Genomic DNA, 18,377 nt, shown 5'->3' with positions numbered 1-18,377 from the left:
GATTCACAGTACTGTGTGGCTGTCTACCATTTTGTGATCTGATGTATTCATCCTATATGTTGTAATTCCTCTATGATGTTAATGAGGCAGGATTAGAGGCAGTTATGTTAAGAAGGCAGGGTGCAATCTACAGGATTAGGTTGTATCTTGAATCAATCACTTTTGAGATATAAAAGAGAGAAGCAGAGAGGAGAGGGAGCTCGTACCACCAAGAAAGTAGTGCCAGGAGCAGGGTGACTCCTTTGGACATGCAGTCCCTGTGCTGAGGAGCTCCTAGACCATGGAAGATGGATGATAAAGACGTTCCCCTAGAACCAACAGAGAAAGCCTTCCCTGTGTTCAGACTTCTAGCCTTCTAAACTACAAAGCAATAAACTTTTTTAAAGCCATCCACTTGTGGTATTTCTGTTATAGCAGCACTAGATAATTAAGACAGAGTTGAACTGCGCATGCAATTCTGCTACTTTTTACAAACAAATGTTGTAGTTGAATCAACAGCAGGCTTTTGTTTTTGAGTTTTTAAATTAATTAATTTTAAAATAAATTCATCAACAATTCAGTGGTGGTGATAAGGCACTGCCAGGTATCTCACTTAAAGAATTCTAAGAATTTCCTACCCTTCTCCAAATCAGAAGATAAAAGTGTTGGTTTTATAGCCCATGAACCTTCCAGTAGTTCTACTCCATGTTTAAACATCTATTTGAATATAGATGGGCATGCTTCAAAAAAGAACACAGCACAACCTTGGTATATGTTTTCAGAATGAGGAAAAGAAAAACCCCTTAGCTTGGCTCAGCTGTGCTTCACTCTCACTTTGGTGTGTATCTCCAAGTATGGACATGCTGAAACAAAATAAAGGCCAAAGCACAACCAAAGAGTGGAGTCTGCTCTTTTAAAATGTAGAGTGGGGAAAAGACAGAAAAAAGGGGTTGGCAAAAGGATACTGATAATTACACAGGTTATCCATATGCCCTAGGGAGATTTGGTGGAGAGAGAGAAATGTTACCAACTAAGAATCACTATATGTACTGTGTATCTCTATAAGTGAAGAAAATTGTTGAGATAATCTTTCATAGTTTATATTACAAGATTTCTCCGCAAAATATAAAATTACTAATCTAATGCTGGATGTTTTTTTTTCAAACCTTAAATGTTTTCTTGGAGTGTCTGATTTTCCATTCCTTTCCCCACTCCAATTTCCTCATGGTCTAAGCTAATTTTCAACTTGGTAACAAATGTCACTGACCCATCTATTCTCAATCTAGCAGTCTATTTATCTAATATAATTAGGAATTCTTAACCATGTCTAACCAGCAACAGTTCATTAGGGAAGACAGTTGCCATCTGTATAGAGAAGAAAACAAAATGTTGAGAACCAGAGTTATCTTAAACATGATCTACTAACTTGTTGGTCAAGGATGGATGTTAGCCATTTTATCCTGTTTACTTAGGAGGATATAGAAACTTTACCTTATCACTAGCCAATTTTGTTCTCTGGACTTTTAAGCTTTCCCCCTTACATTTAAGATCTGGCTTTTGCTGACATTTCATTTCCTCCTATTGCTTTCCATGCATAACATCAGCTGCCTTCATGTAAGATTTGAGAGTAGGCAAACTTTGTATAAATCAAAGAGGTTCACAATGAAAAATTTCTAAATTACTTCCTGAATTCTCCTTCAGATGATTAAGAATTCTGCAGTACCTTGAGTATACAGTAAAAGAAAATAAATAAAAGATTCCTTAGAGAAGTTGAATCAGTTCTTTCTTTCCTCTTGAATCAAATATTAAACAGTGCTTACTTTTCACCACTGAAAAAGTAAATTCCCTGAACACCATATATATTTTATTAATAGACATGTGTATAAAGAATATATAAGATAGAATCTCAAGCCCCATTTAAATTACTTTTAGATTATATTTAGATTATATGTTTATTTGCATAATTAATGTTTTTCTCCCATTAGTATAAATGTCGATATCATATATGTATAATTCTTGTATGTTCATGTTATCATTTAAAATGTGAAAATTATGTAAAAAATAATTTTATGCTATTTGGCCTGATTTAGTTTTAAAATTTAAAATTTATTATGTGACATTACAGAGTATTTTATATATAAATACTCTATAAGTGGCTAACTGATATTGTTACAGGAGTCTAATTTTTAAAGATAACTTTTTGACAGAATGCTTAGAATTTTTTTTTTTTTAATTATTGTACTTCAGATTAAGGTTTATAGAACAAACTAGCTTCTCATTAAACAATTACTACACATACTGTTTTGTGACATTGATTACCAACCCCAAGACATGTCAACATTCTCCTTTCTTGACCCTGGGTTCCCTATTACCAGCTATCCTGACCTTTCCTGCCTTCTAGTTCTTGCCCCTTGGTTGGTATGCCCCTTTAGCTTTGTTTTATGGGCCTGTCTAATCTTTGGCTGAAGGGTGAACCTCAGGAGTGACTTCATTACTGAGCTAAAAGTGTGTTCAGGAGTCATACTCTTGGGGTTTCTCCAATCTCTGTCAGGCCAGTAAGTCTGGTATTTTTTGGGAGTTAGAATTTTGTTCCACATTTTCTTCCAGCTCTGTCCAGGACCCTCTATTGTAATCCCTGTTAGAGCAGTCAGTGGTGGTAGCTCTAGCTGTGCTGGACTGAGTCTGGTGGAGGCTGTGGTAGCTGTGGTCCAATAGTCCTTTGGATAATCTTTGCCTTGTGTCCTTGATTTTTTTCAGTCTCCCTTGCTCCAGATGGGGTGAGGCTAGTGGAGTATCTTAGAAGGCCGCTCACAAGCTTTTAAGACCCCAGATGCTACTCACCGACGTAGAATGTAGAACATTTTCTTTATAAAATATGTTATCCCAACTGAGCTAGATACTCCCTGAGACCCTCAGTCCAGTAATTCAGTCCTGCAGGGAATAAGGATGTGCCTGTGGACCTTCCATGACCTTGCCTTATGCAAGTTGTGCTGGATTCCCCAGTATTGTGTACTGTCTTATCTTACCAAAGTTACCACTTATCTATTGTCTGTTTAGTGTTTTAGAATGCTTAGAATTCTTAATGCATTCCTTAGAATTTCTGTCCAGGGATTTGTTTGACTTGAACCTTCTCTCAACTTGGACTACAGGAGAAAAATTTATGTTTTAATCAAGTACGCCAAGTTCTTTTGATATCCTATACACAAATCCAACTACCCCTTATTTTCTTAGGCTGTTTTTTTTTTTTTTTTTTTGAATTTTGAAGAAGGGGCTTGGATATATTATACACTATTATAGAAAAATATTTCAGAAGATTTTAATTGTTTTCTGTAAGTTTGCCATTGCTGAGTCCATTTGCTAAAGCTTTGTGATATATAACAAATTTTTTACTTTTAAATTGTATATATTATCTCTATATATGAGAATACTAAGAATGGAGGGGAAAAATATATGACTACATTATTTACACAAAATGTTGTTATATGAAGAATATTCAAAATTTTAGTTCACTTTTCTATCACACTGCTTTATTTTACTTACCTTCTATATAGGGCTGACAAATTTTATCCTTACATTTAGCTACCTGGGCTCACAATTCTCATTAAAATTGGGCTTACTGTAATTGTTCCTAATTTCCATGTTACTTATGCAGAGATAATTTGATAATAATGGTATTAGAAACATAATCACAATGGTGTTAGAACATAAATACTAGATATGTAAAGTTAAACTGTTCTCAATTCACCTACCACTCTGAATACTTTCAGCAGGCAGTGTTTAGTTATCCTTTAGGTTTATATTCTACTCTCAATATAACTTGTTAGAAAAAAGTAGTCACGTAACTGTGCTTTTCCTTCTACCTTATCATACAAACACTTCAATTTCACCATGAGTCGGAATCGACTTGAGGTCAACTAGCTTTTTTTTGGATTATGTAGGTGACTGGGTGACTAAACATATATACCAGAGAAAGAGAAGAAAATTACAAAAATGAAAAGTTATGAGTGTAGAGTAGGGTGACTATATATTAATATATGCATTTCAGTGAACAAGAGGGTAAGCACAATGTTTACACTATTGATAAATGGTAATTTACAAGTTAAATTGCATGAAGTAATCTGAGTTTTCTCAACTCTAAAAAAGGGATAAAATTACTTTAGAGTTTTGCTTAGGGTCAGAAAAAATATGGGAACCCTTGTGGTACAGTGGTTAAGTGATCTGCTGCTAACTAAAAGGTTGGTGGTTCAAACCTACCTGCCACTCCATGGGGGAAAGATGTGGCAGTTTGCTTCAATAAAGATTTATAGCCTTGGAAGCCCTATGGGGTTGCTATGAGTTTGAATCAAACCAATGACAGTGGGTTTAAAATAATGTATAAGAGCTCCTGAAAACTAAAATAACTGTGGTGTGAGCTTATTAAGTTGTTGAAACTATTAAAAAAAAAAATGGTTTTATTGAGATGAAGCTTTGTTACACTGGCATTTACATTTGACTTGAAGTATAAAATACATTTTAAAGACTTTATCTATATTAATTTTTTTCTACCACCTGTCTGTCAGTTTGTTGTACTGTGGTGGCTTGAGTGTTGTTATGATACTGGAAGCTATGCCACTGATATTTCAAATCCCAGCAAGGTCACCATGGTGGACAGGCTTCAGTGGAACCTCCAGACTAAGACAGGCTAGGAAGAAAGGCCTGGTGATCTACTTCCCAAAATTAGCCAATGAAAACCTTATGGATCACAACAGAACGCTGTCTCATTCAATTTCTTTGTACATGTCATCAGGAGGAATTAATCGCCAGAGGAGGACATCACTAATAGTGAAGCAGAGGGTGTGGGAGACCCTCCTTGAGATGGACTGGCACAACAGCCATAACATGCTGGTGTCGTATGACACATGACATTTCCTTCTGTTGTACATGTGGTCACCACTGAGTTGGAGGCAACTGGACGTCAGCTAATAACAATAATAAATTCATATTTAATCCATGCTTAAAGCATATCTTGTAAACTGAAGATAATTTAATGTGTGCTATGCTTTCTTTAAACTCTATGAGGCAGTCCTATTCTGTCCTATAGGGTTGCTAGGAGTCAGAATCGACTCAACGGCAACGGGTTACAGGTTTATGCTTTCTTTATGACAATACTGCATGTAAGCAGTTAACATTACATAGGTAAAATAAAATTTTATTTATTTAATAAAATCTCTGAATAGTATATGTGTGCACAAACAGGTTATCACAAAGAATTTAACAATAATTCTTGTTTATCCACAGTTTGTAGGCAGCTAAGTTATATCTGTCACCAGTAAGTTAATATGGCAATCAAGATCCAACAAAGAAATAGATTGAACAAATCCAGTGTTGACCACAATCTTTTTCCAAAATACATGAAATTTTTAAAGATCCATTTTCATTCTATTCATCAAAATTACGTACCTCATACTTATATTTTTCTTGAATTAATGAGCTGTGGTTGGAATTCACAAGCAGTGTCTAAGCTACTTAAGTGAAAAGTAGATGGGAGAGACATTGGCACTAGATGAAGAAATTCTTTAGTAGTTTTGGGATCAAAATAGTATTAAAAATAAGAAGTAAAGGTCAAAGTGAAATCTTAAACTGCAATTACTGAGGTAAAACTGCCAGAAAGATTCCTTCTTTGGAGAGCCAGCCCCTACTGTGCACTGTTTTTGCTATTTGTAGTGGTTTCTAGACATAAATAACGATAACCCAAAAACCCATTGCCCTCCAGTCCAGTCTGACTCATTGTGACCCTACAGGACAAAGTAGAACTGCCTCATAGTGTTTCCAAGAAGTGCCTGGTAGATTCAAATTGCCGACCTCTTGGTTAGGAGCTGTAGCTCTTAATCAGTACGCCACCAGGGTTTCCTGGTAAATAATAATAAAGCTAACATCAAATCAAATCAAATCCATTGCTAACCAGTTGATTCTGACTTATGGTGACCCCATGTGTTACAGGGTAGAACTGCTCCATAAGGTTTTCACAGCTGTAATCTTTATGAACGCAGATCGTCAAGGTTTTCTTCCATGGCACCACTGGGTGGGTTTGGACTCCTAACCTTTAGGTTAGTTGTTGTTGTTGCTAGATGTCCTAGAGTTGGTTCTGGCTCATAGCGACCGTAGATACAACAGAACAAAACAGTGTCTGCTCCTGCTCCATCTTCACAATTGTTGCTATGCTTGAGCACATTGTTGCAGCCATTGTGTCAATTCACCTTGCTTCCCTTTTTCTCTGACCCTCTACTTTACCAAGCATGATGTCCTTCTTCAGGGACTAGTCCCTTCTGATAACACAACCAAAGTACATGAGATGAAGCCTTGTCATCCTTGCTTCTGTGGACCATTCTGAATGTACTTCCTCCAAGACAGATTTGTTCATTCTTCTGGCAGCCCATGGTATATTCAATATTCTTCACCATTGTCATGTTCAAAGGCATCAATTCTTCTTCAGTCTTCCTCATTCATTTCCAGTTTTTGCATACATATGAGGCGACTGAAAACACCATGGCTTGGGTCAGGCACACCTTAGACCTCAAAGTGACATCTTTGCTTTTTAACACTTTAAAGAGGTCTTTTTGCAGAGTAGTCGAGTGCAAACCATTTGTGCCATACAGGGACCTAAAGTTAATATAAAAAAAAAAAAAACAAAAACCTCGTTGCTGTTGAGGTGATTCAGACTCATAGTTACTCATAGGGCAGAGTAAAACTGACCCATTTGGTTTGCAAGGAGCAGCTGGTGTATACGAATTGCCGACCTTTTGGTTAGCAGCTACAGCTTTTAACCACTGTACCACCAGGGCTCCATGGCTGAGAAGAAATACAAGAATACCAGAACAGCACTTCTTTTGTACAAATTTTTTAGATACAATAATTTGTATCTAAATTTTCAAAGTTGAAACTTTTAATCTTTAATTACTAAACATGTAATAATGGTTATCAGCACTGAGTACCTATTAGCTACAGTGAGCCCTGGTGGTGCAGTGGTTAAGAGCTTGGATACTAACCAAAAGGCCAGTAGCTCAAATCCATCAGCCAGTCCTTGGAAACTCTATGGGGCAGTTCTACTCTGTCCTATAGGATCATTATGAGTCGGAATCAACTTGATGGCAGTAAGTTTGGTTTTCTGGTTTATTATCTACAAGGTATTGTAGATAAGGCTTTCATCATTCTTAAAACAAACCCATTAGGTATTATTATAATTATTATAAGGTAATAAGGATTCAACCCACTGCCGGGTGGTTCTACTCTGTCCTCTAGGGTCGCTATGAGTCAGAATTGACTCAACTGCAGTGAGTGGAATGGGTAATAAGGATTCAGAGAGGTTATGTGGATTATTCATGATTATACAACCAAAAAAGGTAAAGTGAGAATTTGAAATCAAGTCTGTCTAACAGACTTGAAGAAGCGCGTGGCTTTTCCCCTACAACAATCTGCTTCAGGGAATAAATATTAAAAGATACATGCATAAATTAAAATTAAACTGATTTTTCTTCTCATAGCTCTTTTCAAGCTTCCTTTTTACTAATACAGTTAAGTTTATCTTTCAATTTAGAAAGTCTTTTTCTGTTATAGAATCAGACGTAAGAATATAAGAACATATAGTATATGAATCTCAACTGTGATTATCAGAATTTAATGAATATGCTTTTACAGGATATATGTATACATCATTTCTTTTGTACCTATATACTTTCTACTATACTAATACTTGAATTTGAACCAAGGGGCCTTCAAATAAATATTAGGATGGAAAAATCAGTTAAAATTTCAGATACAGTAGAAAAAATTAATTTTTTTGTAAAAAAACTATGAAGATAAAAACTTAGACAAAATAGATACCTTAAAAAGATTTGTGATAAACATAAGCATGTTTATTAAATGAATAATTTTCCAGAAAAACATGAACTTATGAAAATTGACTCAAGAAGAAATGAACTGAATATAGTCAGTGTTTCCTTTTGTAATGATCATGTAATGTTTATCTCAGGAATGTAAGGATGAAACGATATCAGATATAACACATTATTAGACTTAAGATTACCTCAATACAGTAAACATTTGATAAAATTCAATGCACAATAATGATGAACACCTAGAAATATAAAATTAGAAGGAAATTTGTTATCTTGATAAAGAGTATGTATCATAGACATAAAACTTAAAGGTGAAATTAGAAGCATTTTCATTAAATTCAAGAACAAGCAGATCTATCCATTATCACCATTTCTATTTCACTTTACACTGGAGGCCCTGCCCAGTGCAATAAGAAAATGACAAAAAACAAAGAAAGAAACCAGAAGAGTAGTAACTCTTCTGAAAGGAAGAGACACATTTACTTATATATATGGTTGACTGAATTGGCTACATTAAAAAAAAAAAAAAAAAAACTCAAGAGAATCTGTGAAGTATCAATCTAAAAGGGAATGATACAAGTTTGCTAACTATAAAACTAGTTTAAAGTAAATAATAATCCCACTATACATTAGTAGTCAATAGAAAATATAATCGCATAATAGATTTTGTGCACAAAATAATGTTATTTATTCTTCATATGGACATCTTAGCAAGAATGTTAAAATCACATGTCCAAAATTGATTTCTACTTTCAAACCTACCCCTACTGCAGTCTTCCACATTTCAGTAAATAAAAACCATTCTAACCCAGGTTGAAACTGGATTCATCTTTGATTTCTCACATTTAATCAATCCCTCAGCAAAATCTGTTGGTTCTGCTTTCCTCTTTATCATCTATATTTCTGGAGGCAGAGACTAAAATTGTTAAAATTTGCTTTGTATTTAACCATGAACAGTGTCATGTTCTCATCACTTGCATTGCTACTATTTGGGTCTAAGCCACCATAGCTTGGTTTTCCTGCTTTTGATCTTATACTATGTCCCATGTAGCAGCCAGAGTAATCCTTTTAGGTGTAAGTCAGATCATGTCACTACTCTCCTCACAATCTTCCAGTGGCTACTCAACTCACTTGGTATCAAGTCAAAGTCTATAAGAAGGCTTTTAAGCCATACAAGATCTGACCACTGACACCCCTGTAACTTCATCTCCTTCTACTCTCCTCCTCACTCATTCCACTCTATACACAGTCTCTTTACTGTTTCCCTCACACATAAAGCATGCTACCACCTCTGGGCCTGTGCACTTGCTACGCATTGCTTGGAACGTTTTTTTTTTAAGAAATCTATGTAACTCACTCTCTCACTTCCTTTAGATTCTCTTTTTTAAAAGTCACCTTTTCAGTGAGACCTTCTCTAACCCTGTCATATAAAACAGCAACCTTCATCCTGTTTTCCCATCTCCTCCTCCTCAGTATTCTTTATCTCCCTTACTCTTCTCTATTTTCCTCACTGGCACTTATCACCAACAAACACGCTAAATGTTTTCTTTTATGTTTATTGTCTGTAGATGGATAGCTGTCAAGTTGATCCCAACTCATGGCGACCTTATGTGCAACAAAACAAAATGCTGCCCAGTCTCTTGCCCTCATTAGCCCTCTGCTTCACCAAACATACGTCCTCCTCCAGCAATTAATTCCTCCTGATGACATGTTCAAAGCAAGTGACTCAAAAAATGTTCTTTTGCGATCCATAAAGTTTTCATTGGCTAATTTTTAGAAGTAGATCACCAGGCCCGTCTTCCTAGTCTGCAAACTCTGCAAAAACCTGTCCACAATGGGTGACCTTGCTGGTATCTACCAGTGGCATAGCTTCCAGCATCATAGCAACACTGACGCCACCACAGTAAGACCAACTGACAGATGGGTGGTGGTTTGTCTGTAGACCCCTAACTGAATGCAAATTCTATAAGAGCAGGTGTTCTTTTTTTTTTTTTAAGGCTATATCTCTAGAACCTACAGCAGTGTCTGTTTTAAAGTATTTATTCAAACATATTGTTGAATAAATTAATGAATTGGTTTTTGTTATGTTAGTGCTTATATTTCCCTTTATGACTGAAATATTTCATCAAAAGGAATAAAATAAATACTAAAAAAGTGAACTAAAATTTTGAATATTTTTCTTATAACAACATGTCATGTAAATAATGTAGTAGTATGTTTCTCCCCCTCCATGTTTAGTATTGTTGCTGATGGAGATAGTATGCACAATTTAAAGTACCCCAAAAAGTTTGTTTTGTATCACAAAGCGTTAGCAAATAGACCTAGCACTGAGTGACTTATCATAATAAATATATAAAGGGATTTTGGGCTTAATGACATTCCAATTATTAAACTTTTAAGCCAACAATTTAATTTCTGACTAGGGTGTAAGGGAAAGGTTTCAAAACCATTACTTATATTTAAAATAAGCAACAACTTTTCTTTGTCCAATTTTGCTTTATCATGAAATTAAAGTCTCATATCTCATACACTTTTAATACACCTTTCTTTTTTAAATCAACCACCTCTCAACCTTTTTGCTTCACTCAAGAGTTAAAATGTAGTGGATTGAGAGCACAGTGAGCAAGCAGTATCAGAAGGAATGGTGGAATAAGGACTTCCAAAAAAGTTGCTCCTCCATAAAAAACAATGAGAACACTGGCAAAAATGATCAAAATCAACCTTTTCAGAACTCTGGAAATTAAACAAAGTTTTGCAACAATCTGAGGAGTGCATACTCAAAAATGGTAGAAGGGATCTCAAAAACAGTGAGCTTTGTGGTGTTTTATCTTACACTATTCCCATTTCTTTCTCCTCGGTTCTGCAGACACCTTGAAAATCAACAGCCCCCCAATCACCGTGAACACCAGCAGCCTGGCAGCCACTAGAGGGGGTAGAATGAGTTTGGATTCCCCTAATGTGGCATAGTGGTTAAGTGCTACGGCTGCTAACCAAAAGGTCGGCAGTTCGAATCCACCGGGCACTCCTTGGAAACTCTATGGGGCAATTCTACTTTCTCCTGTAGGGTTGCTATGACTTAGAATTGACTTGACGGCCACAGGTTTCTTTTTTTTTTTTTTTTTTTTTAATGCACCGTTTCATAGAATTGTGATTATTTGACCTCTCTACCAGTTCCCTGGAAACCTTTACTTCCAGGGCCTGTCTTTATTTGACCTGACTCTAAGCTCTCAAACAGCATTTTCCCCAGAGGCATTTGTTGAAAGCAATTAGCAATGATTGTTTAATGTCACAGCTGCCTAAGGCTGTGAAAACCACTGGGGTAAACAAGAAGCTGACAAAAAATATTAAACGAAAAAGCTAGGAATGAGATATCCATAGGAGGCTTTGAAAAGTTCCAACATAATTTGGGGAATTTAGAAGGTCATGCATACATATGTGGGAATATGCACATGCCCAGAAAAGACCTGTCAAGGCCCTAGGCTCTCATCTTTGGCTGCCCTTGAGGATCTATGCAAGCAGAAAGTGAAGGTGAAGGCAGCATTTTTAACTACCTTTTTATCCCAGTGTTGAAGGAGTGCCCCAACACACAGAATCTCCTGACAAAGGCTGGGAGACTTATTGGGTCAAGATGTTTAAGGAGATCTCTGTCCAGTCATTAGCCAACAGTTAAGCTAATGGAGTAGAGACTTAGTGGTCACACATGATAAAGAATACAGAGTATACAGGATTAATTCAAAAAGTGACTAAACAACCAAATATCATCAACAGCAACTATAGCCACAACACACAGCAACAAAAATACTTTGGAGGGAGGTGGAAACTGATTTCCAGAGTTGCCATATTATATTTAAAATGTCCAGCTTTTTTTTTAATTATGAGATGTTACTAAAGATTGTAAATCAGCTGCTTTAAATATGTTTTAGAGCTAAAAAATGCAATACTTAAAATAACTAAAAGAAAGTATGAGAATAGTGTCTTATCAAATAGAGAACATCACTAAAGTTACCACAAAAACCAAAACCCACTGCTGTTGAGTCGATTCCAACCCTATAGGACAGAGTAGAACTGCCCCATAGAGTTTCCAAGGAGTGCCTGGTGGATTTGAACTGCCGAACTTTTGGTTATTAGCCATAATTCTTAACCACTACACCACCTGGGTTTCCAATAAAGAGTTAAGAAATGTTAAAAAGAATCAAACAGAAATTCTGGGGTTTAATAGTATGATAATGGAAATGAAAAATTCACTAGAGGTGCTCAACAGCAGATGTGTGCTGGCAGAAGAAAGAATCAGTAAATTTAAAAATAGGTCAATTGAAATGATCTACTCTGTGGAGCAGAAAGAAAAATGAACAAAAATGAACAACATCTCAGATTCCTCTGGGACACTATCAGCCATACCAGTATATACATAATGGGAGTTCCAGGAAGAGAGGCAGAGCAGAAAAAATATTTGAAGAAATAATGGCCAAAAACTTACAAAATTTGATGAAAAGCATTAATCTATACATCCAAGAAGTTCAATTAACTCCAAGTGGAATAAACTCAAAGAGATCCACATTTAGACATGTCATAAACCATCAAAAGACAAAGAAAGAGTCTTAAAAATAGCAAAAGAGAAACAACTTGTAAATTGCACCTCATCAAAATTTTAAACTTTTACTTCAAAGGACACTATTAAGAAAGTAAAAAGACAATGCATAGAATTGGAGAAAACATTTACAGATCAGACACTTGATAAGGGACCTACATCCAGAACATATAAAGAAATCTTACAGCTCAACAAGAACAGGCAAATAATTGAAAAACAGGCAAATTATTTGAATACACAATTATCCAGTGAAGATATACAAATAGTCAATAAACACATGAAAAGATGTGCAACATCATTAGGTAAATGCTAACCAAAACCACAATGAGATACCACCAGATAGCTACAATAAAAAAGACAATAACAAGTGGAGAGAATGTGGAGAAACTGAAATCTTCATACATTGCTGGTAGGACTAGGAAATGGTGCAGCCCTTTGTGAAACAGTTTAGCAGTTCCTCAAAATGTTAAACATAGAGTTACAATATGATCAAGCAATTCTATTCTTAGGCATATATCCAAAAGAAATGAAAATGTACATCCATATAAAAATTTTGATACAAATATTCATAGCAGTATTATTCATAACAGCTAAAAAAAATCAAAACAACCCAAATGTGCATTACTGATGAATGGATAAATAAAATGTAGTATATTCATACAATGGAGTATTATTCAGCCATAAAAAGGAATGAAGTACTGATACATGCTACAACACTGATAGACCTTGAAAACATTATGCTAAGGGAAAGAAGCCAGTAACAAAAGGCAACATATTGTTTGATTCCATTTATATAAAACGTCTAATGTCTAGTACAAGTAAATTAAGACATAAATAAGACCAGTGTTTGCAAGAGGTTAGAGGGAGAGGGTAATGGGGAGTGACTTCTAAGGGATATGGAGTTTCTTTGGGGGGTGATGAAAATATTCTGGAATTAGTGGTGAAGGTTTACAACTTGGTAGATATATTAAAAGGCACTGAATTTTATACTTTACAAGGATAAAATTCATGGTATGTAAATATATATCTCAATTAAAAAAAACAGGGCACATACTGTGATGCCATAAAGATCTGGTTTTCAATTTTTGTTTTATTATTCACTAGCTGTTTAACTTATTAGTCCCTTTCTGAGTTTCAGTTTCATGCACACATTATAAATTAGGGATACTCATACCTTCCTTAGAGGTTCTTGAAAGGATTAAATAACACAGTTATATTAAAAATTCTAGTATATTTTTAGGTATACACCAAGTATTCAATAATTATTAATTCTCATATCCCATTATTTTCAATCTGTTTTTCACACTCCCAACTGTTCTTTGTCTTACTAATTTCTATGCTTATTCACCTTCCCTTCTCATTAATTATAATTACTTAAAAACTTTTCAACAGCCACACGGTATCTTTCCAATGAAGATGGGAATTCATGTTTTTCTGCCATGAAGAGGAGAAAATTAAAATATTTCAAAGAAGAAAGCAATGAAAAAAGTTTTTATTTCAAATTGTTCTAATTTCAAAGTTTCAAGTAGAGTTGTTGCACCAAAATCCATTACATGGTAATGATATTTCAGGTGTAATAGTCCTAATGTTTGAGAACATACCTGGGAAGCCTATTCAACTTTTAGACAACTGTAATTCAAATATTTATTTACTAGCATAGGTACTCATTCTTGTCTTATCTGTCAACATGTTTTAGAAACGTCTTAGGATCTTTCACATATACATTCATATTCATGTTTTCTCTTTATCATCTATATTTCTGGAGGCACAGAATGGAATTGTTAAAATTGCTTTGTATTTAGTCATAAGCAGACTTATATTTGTCTTTAATAAATATAATTTGCTAGTGATGTGAAAATATGAAAACATGTATGTACTTAGATATTTTGAAACATAAAAATGCACAATAAGTGCCAAGGGTAAAAAATTGTGAACTACTATAAAAAACCTAACTGTAAAAATCTATTGTTTAAAATTCACACGTATTAAATGAATTTTGAACATATTTTACTATCATTAGAATATTTCTTTTTTAAAGTTAAAATATATCTTACTAAATTTACTAGGGTATCTCAAAACCCCTATATATTAATTGAATCCAATTTCAGGGAAACCATTAAGATTTTGTGATAATACTGGAAAGTATGAAATATGCAAAGTATTATAACTGAAAGTTTGGTTGACTACATGTATAAAGGTATTGTATTTAGTAAGAATAACAATGTTATAAAATCTGAACTGCATGGTTTTGTAAAATGCTATTTCTTTTGTCAACCAACAAAATTAAGTGCACATTCCTACTCTATTAACAAAAAAACCAATAAGTAAGTAAAGGAGAGACTTGCTACTTGGACAAATATGTAAAAAAAAAAAAAAAATCTCCCTAATTATATAACCAAATTAACGTAAAGGTTTTCTGAAATACTTGCATGAATACAAACATATGCTGGAAATGGCTATGTTTAAAATAATATTATTAAGTAATAATAATGACACTAAAACCAACAAACCAAACCAAACCAAACCCGTTGCCATCAAGTCGATTCCAACTTATAGAGGCCCTATAGGACAGAACAGAGCTGCCCAACAGATTTCCCAAGGAGTGCCTAGTAGATTCAAACTGCTGACCTTTTGATTAGCAGCTGTAGCACTTAACAGCTACACCACCAGGGTTTCTATAATGACACTCAAGTATATTAAATTTAACATCCATCTTCTTTTATAGTTTGTAAACCAAATCATACATACCAGATCTGTCTTTGGAGGCTCTGGACACTCAGTAGAGAAATAAGATGCTGAACTCCTGACTCCACTATCAGGAGTTGGCTTTGCAGGTTGTGCGTGCTGTCTGTAAGTAGCACTTTTAGGAGTCCAACAAAACAGGTTGATTGATTCTCGTACACAGCGTTCAATGTCAATTTCTAGACGGGAAATTAAAAAAAAAAGAGCATATGTATAGAATTAGGCTTGCTATCTTTATGTAAAAAACACAATCTTTCCCAAATGCATATATCTAAAAACTATATGATTAAGATAATAACTAATTAGAAGTGTTGTCAGTAAAAAAAGTAACGAAGATTTTAATCATCATATTTCTGATTAGAATGACGGGATGTTTGGTATTATTACTGCATATGTGTACATATACATGCGTATGTTTGTATGTGTGTGTCTTACTTGATATTATCATTTATCCTGTGGTGCAGCGGTTAAGAGCTCAGCTGCAACCAAGAGGTTGGCAGCTTGAATTCATCAGCTGCTTCTTAGAAACCCTATGGGGCACTTCTACTCTGTCTTTGTTGCTATGAGTTGTAATCGACTCAACGGCCACAGGTTTTGGTTTTTATGTGTATATACCCAAAAAAAACCAAACCCAGTGCTGTCGAGTCGATTTCGACCCATAGCGACCCTATAGGACAGAACAGAACTGCCCCATAGAATTTCCAAGGAGCGCCTGGTGGATTGGAACTGCCCACCCTTTGATTAGCAGCCATAGCACTTAACCACTATATGACCAGGGTTTCCGTGTACATATATGTATATGTGTATATATATATATATATATATATGATGTGTTTGTGTGTATGTGTATTTCAGTACATCATTATTCAAACATCATAGAATACAAAATGTCTCCTTATTTAAGAATCTACTCTGATTATATTTTCACTTTTTGAAAATGAAATAGAGGTAAGGGGTACTAGAACTTGAAAATCAGCAAGCAAAAGATTCAGACGTTAATTCACATTATTTCTACTTCCAATAAATGTACTGAATGTTTCATTTCTCTTTACTAAAGAATTTATAAAATAATCAGGGCAAAATTAATAAAACTCAATTCAGTATTCTCCTTTTTTCTTATAATTCCTTGAGTGAGGTGTAGAAAACTTTAAGTGAGGTTTTATATGGAAAGAGATTAAATATACTTGATTAAAATGAAAAAGCAAAGCAAAACAGTTTCACAGAAAATTTCCTTTTCTTTCACGGGTATGCAATTTAAACACCTTTGGTGCAGAGGCAATATACACAGGAATACAACACAACCCCAATTTAATGTTTGTATGTTTTTTTTATCTTTTAATGGGATGGTATTTTTTTTTTTTAAATCTTTTAATGGGATAGTAGCTCTTTAAAAAGAAAGAAAAACAAACCCGTTACCCTTGAATCTATTCTGACTCATAGCAATCCTATAGGGCATAGAATTGCCCTTTAGAGTTTTCAAGGAACTGCTGGTGGATTTGAACTGTTAACCACTGTGCCAACAAAGCTCCAGTAGCTCTCTAAGGAGGCCAATATTCCTCTACGGGTAGTTGGCATAGGGAAAGTGGAGAGATCACACCAAGACAGCAGAAGTTCAAAAACATTGAAGGGATGAAGGATGAAGGTGTTTAGCACTGACTAGCTTTTCCCTTTTTATATTCCCAAATTAACAATTAGCAGATATTCTCATTTCCTCTGCAAAGTCAAAGTATGTTGGCTCAGACAAGAAATGGATAAAAAAATATAATAGATGTTTTAAATTACACGGAAGTAGTTCTCTATTTTTCTTCTTGAAATGAGGGGGTTATATGTAAGAGGAGAAAGTAAACAGGATTTTAAGTAGACTCTGTGGTTGAAACGGTAAGAGTTATGTATTTAGAGTTAACAACTTTGATGAGGTAGAGAACCCTTGGAGAAGAGAAGGAAAACTGATACTTAGTGAGTGCCTACTATATGACAGGCCTTGTATATTTTCACTTAGTCCACTTAATTCTTACAGTGACTTTTGAAGATAGGTATTATAATTACCATTTCTGCTGAAGAAACTAAGACTCAAAGAAGCTAAGCGACATAGTATTCTGTGTTGTCTTAGGCAGAATTCTTGCAGTTGCTGAATGGTTATAATGCATCTTTTGTTATTTCCCAATTCATTTAGATATGATCAGCAGGTCTGGAAGGCTTAGTTACTCAATTAAGCATTCCTTTATTTGTTATTAGTGATGTTTGCCAATATCACAGCTGGTTACTTCTATGGCTACACAAAGGTCAGATTTCATCACACCACATGATATTTCTATCATAAAATCTATAAAAACAGAGTTTTGAGACAAGGTTCTATTTATCTGAGTAATAGTATAGTGAAATGTATCTTTAAAAAAGCTCTATAACACTATCAATTGGGTATTCCAGAAAGAGAAAAACACAAACACCAAATGGAAGAAAAATCATCTATTAAAATTTAAGACAGGTTCTTCTATTCTGTTTCAGAAGGAAGAGCTATACACAATTCATTCTAGAAACTTCCACTCAAATAGTTAAAATAAAAATTTGACAGCTAAAGGGAGAAAATCACCAGTCATCTGTTTAAACAACAACAACAAAAAGTATCTCTTAACACGGCTCAATCCCCAAAGGGTAAGAATTTCGAACCATAGATTTTACATCTCCAGTGTGACACATCTGTCACCTGCACTTCAAGTCAAGTCAATGATCCAGGTTAGAGGTTGTAGTTCAGCCCTTAAATAACTTGCCATGGAACGGTCATTTATATTTGCTTCCAAAACACCCTACTAATACCAGAAAAGGTTTACAGTGATTCTAGAGGATTTACTGGTGTCCATCCTGATTCTACCCTGTTAGTACTGGCAGATATCCTAGTCTTCTTCAACTTGACACATGTCCCCTTTCCATCTCAAAATCCTTTCAAAGTGCTTTATCATAAACAAAATATTAGGCAAGAGTACTTCATATACTGTAAGTTAAAAGATGCAATTATACTAAAAAAGTAATCTCTCAGCCTATGACACCACTCTTTTCCAACTTATAGTTATTTATATATTGCATGTATCCTGGATTCGGCTTTCCCAGGTTTGAATCCAAACTCCATGAGGTATTTTGTGACTCTGAGCAAAATAATTTCTCTAAATCTTGGATTCTTCGTTCTTATCCATTACTAA

The 18,377-nt window shown here is 34.8% G+C and overlaps 1 protein-coding gene across 12 annotated transcripts in view; it reads right to left on the bottom strand.

Annotated features, from left to right (window-relative positions):
• Window positions 1–18,377, bottom strand: part of TBCK (TBC1 domain containing kinase) — a 284,662-nt gene that overhangs the window by 80,840 nt on the left and 185,445 nt on the right. For all 12 annotated transcript variants that reach the window (XM_064285475.1, XM_064285476.1, XM_064285474.1 and 9 more), the window contains one exon: window positions 15,190–15,362. In XM_064285475.1, coding sequence (XP_064141545.1) covers window positions 15,190–15,362 — 173 coding nt within the window. The remainder of the gene's footprint in view (window positions 1–15,189; window positions 15,363–18,377) is intronic.

The sequence above is a fragment of the Loxodonta africana genome, chromosome 5 (assembly GCF_030014295.1).
Source record: "Loxodonta africana isolate mLoxAfr1 chromosome 5, mLoxAfr1.hap2, whole genome shotgun sequence".
Lineage (NCBI taxonomy): Eukaryota > Metazoa > Chordata > Mammalia > Proboscidea > Elephantidae > Loxodonta > Loxodonta africana.
The sequence above is the reverse complement of the archived record's forward strand: the minus strand, read 5'-3'. Positions and strand labels throughout refer to the sequence as shown.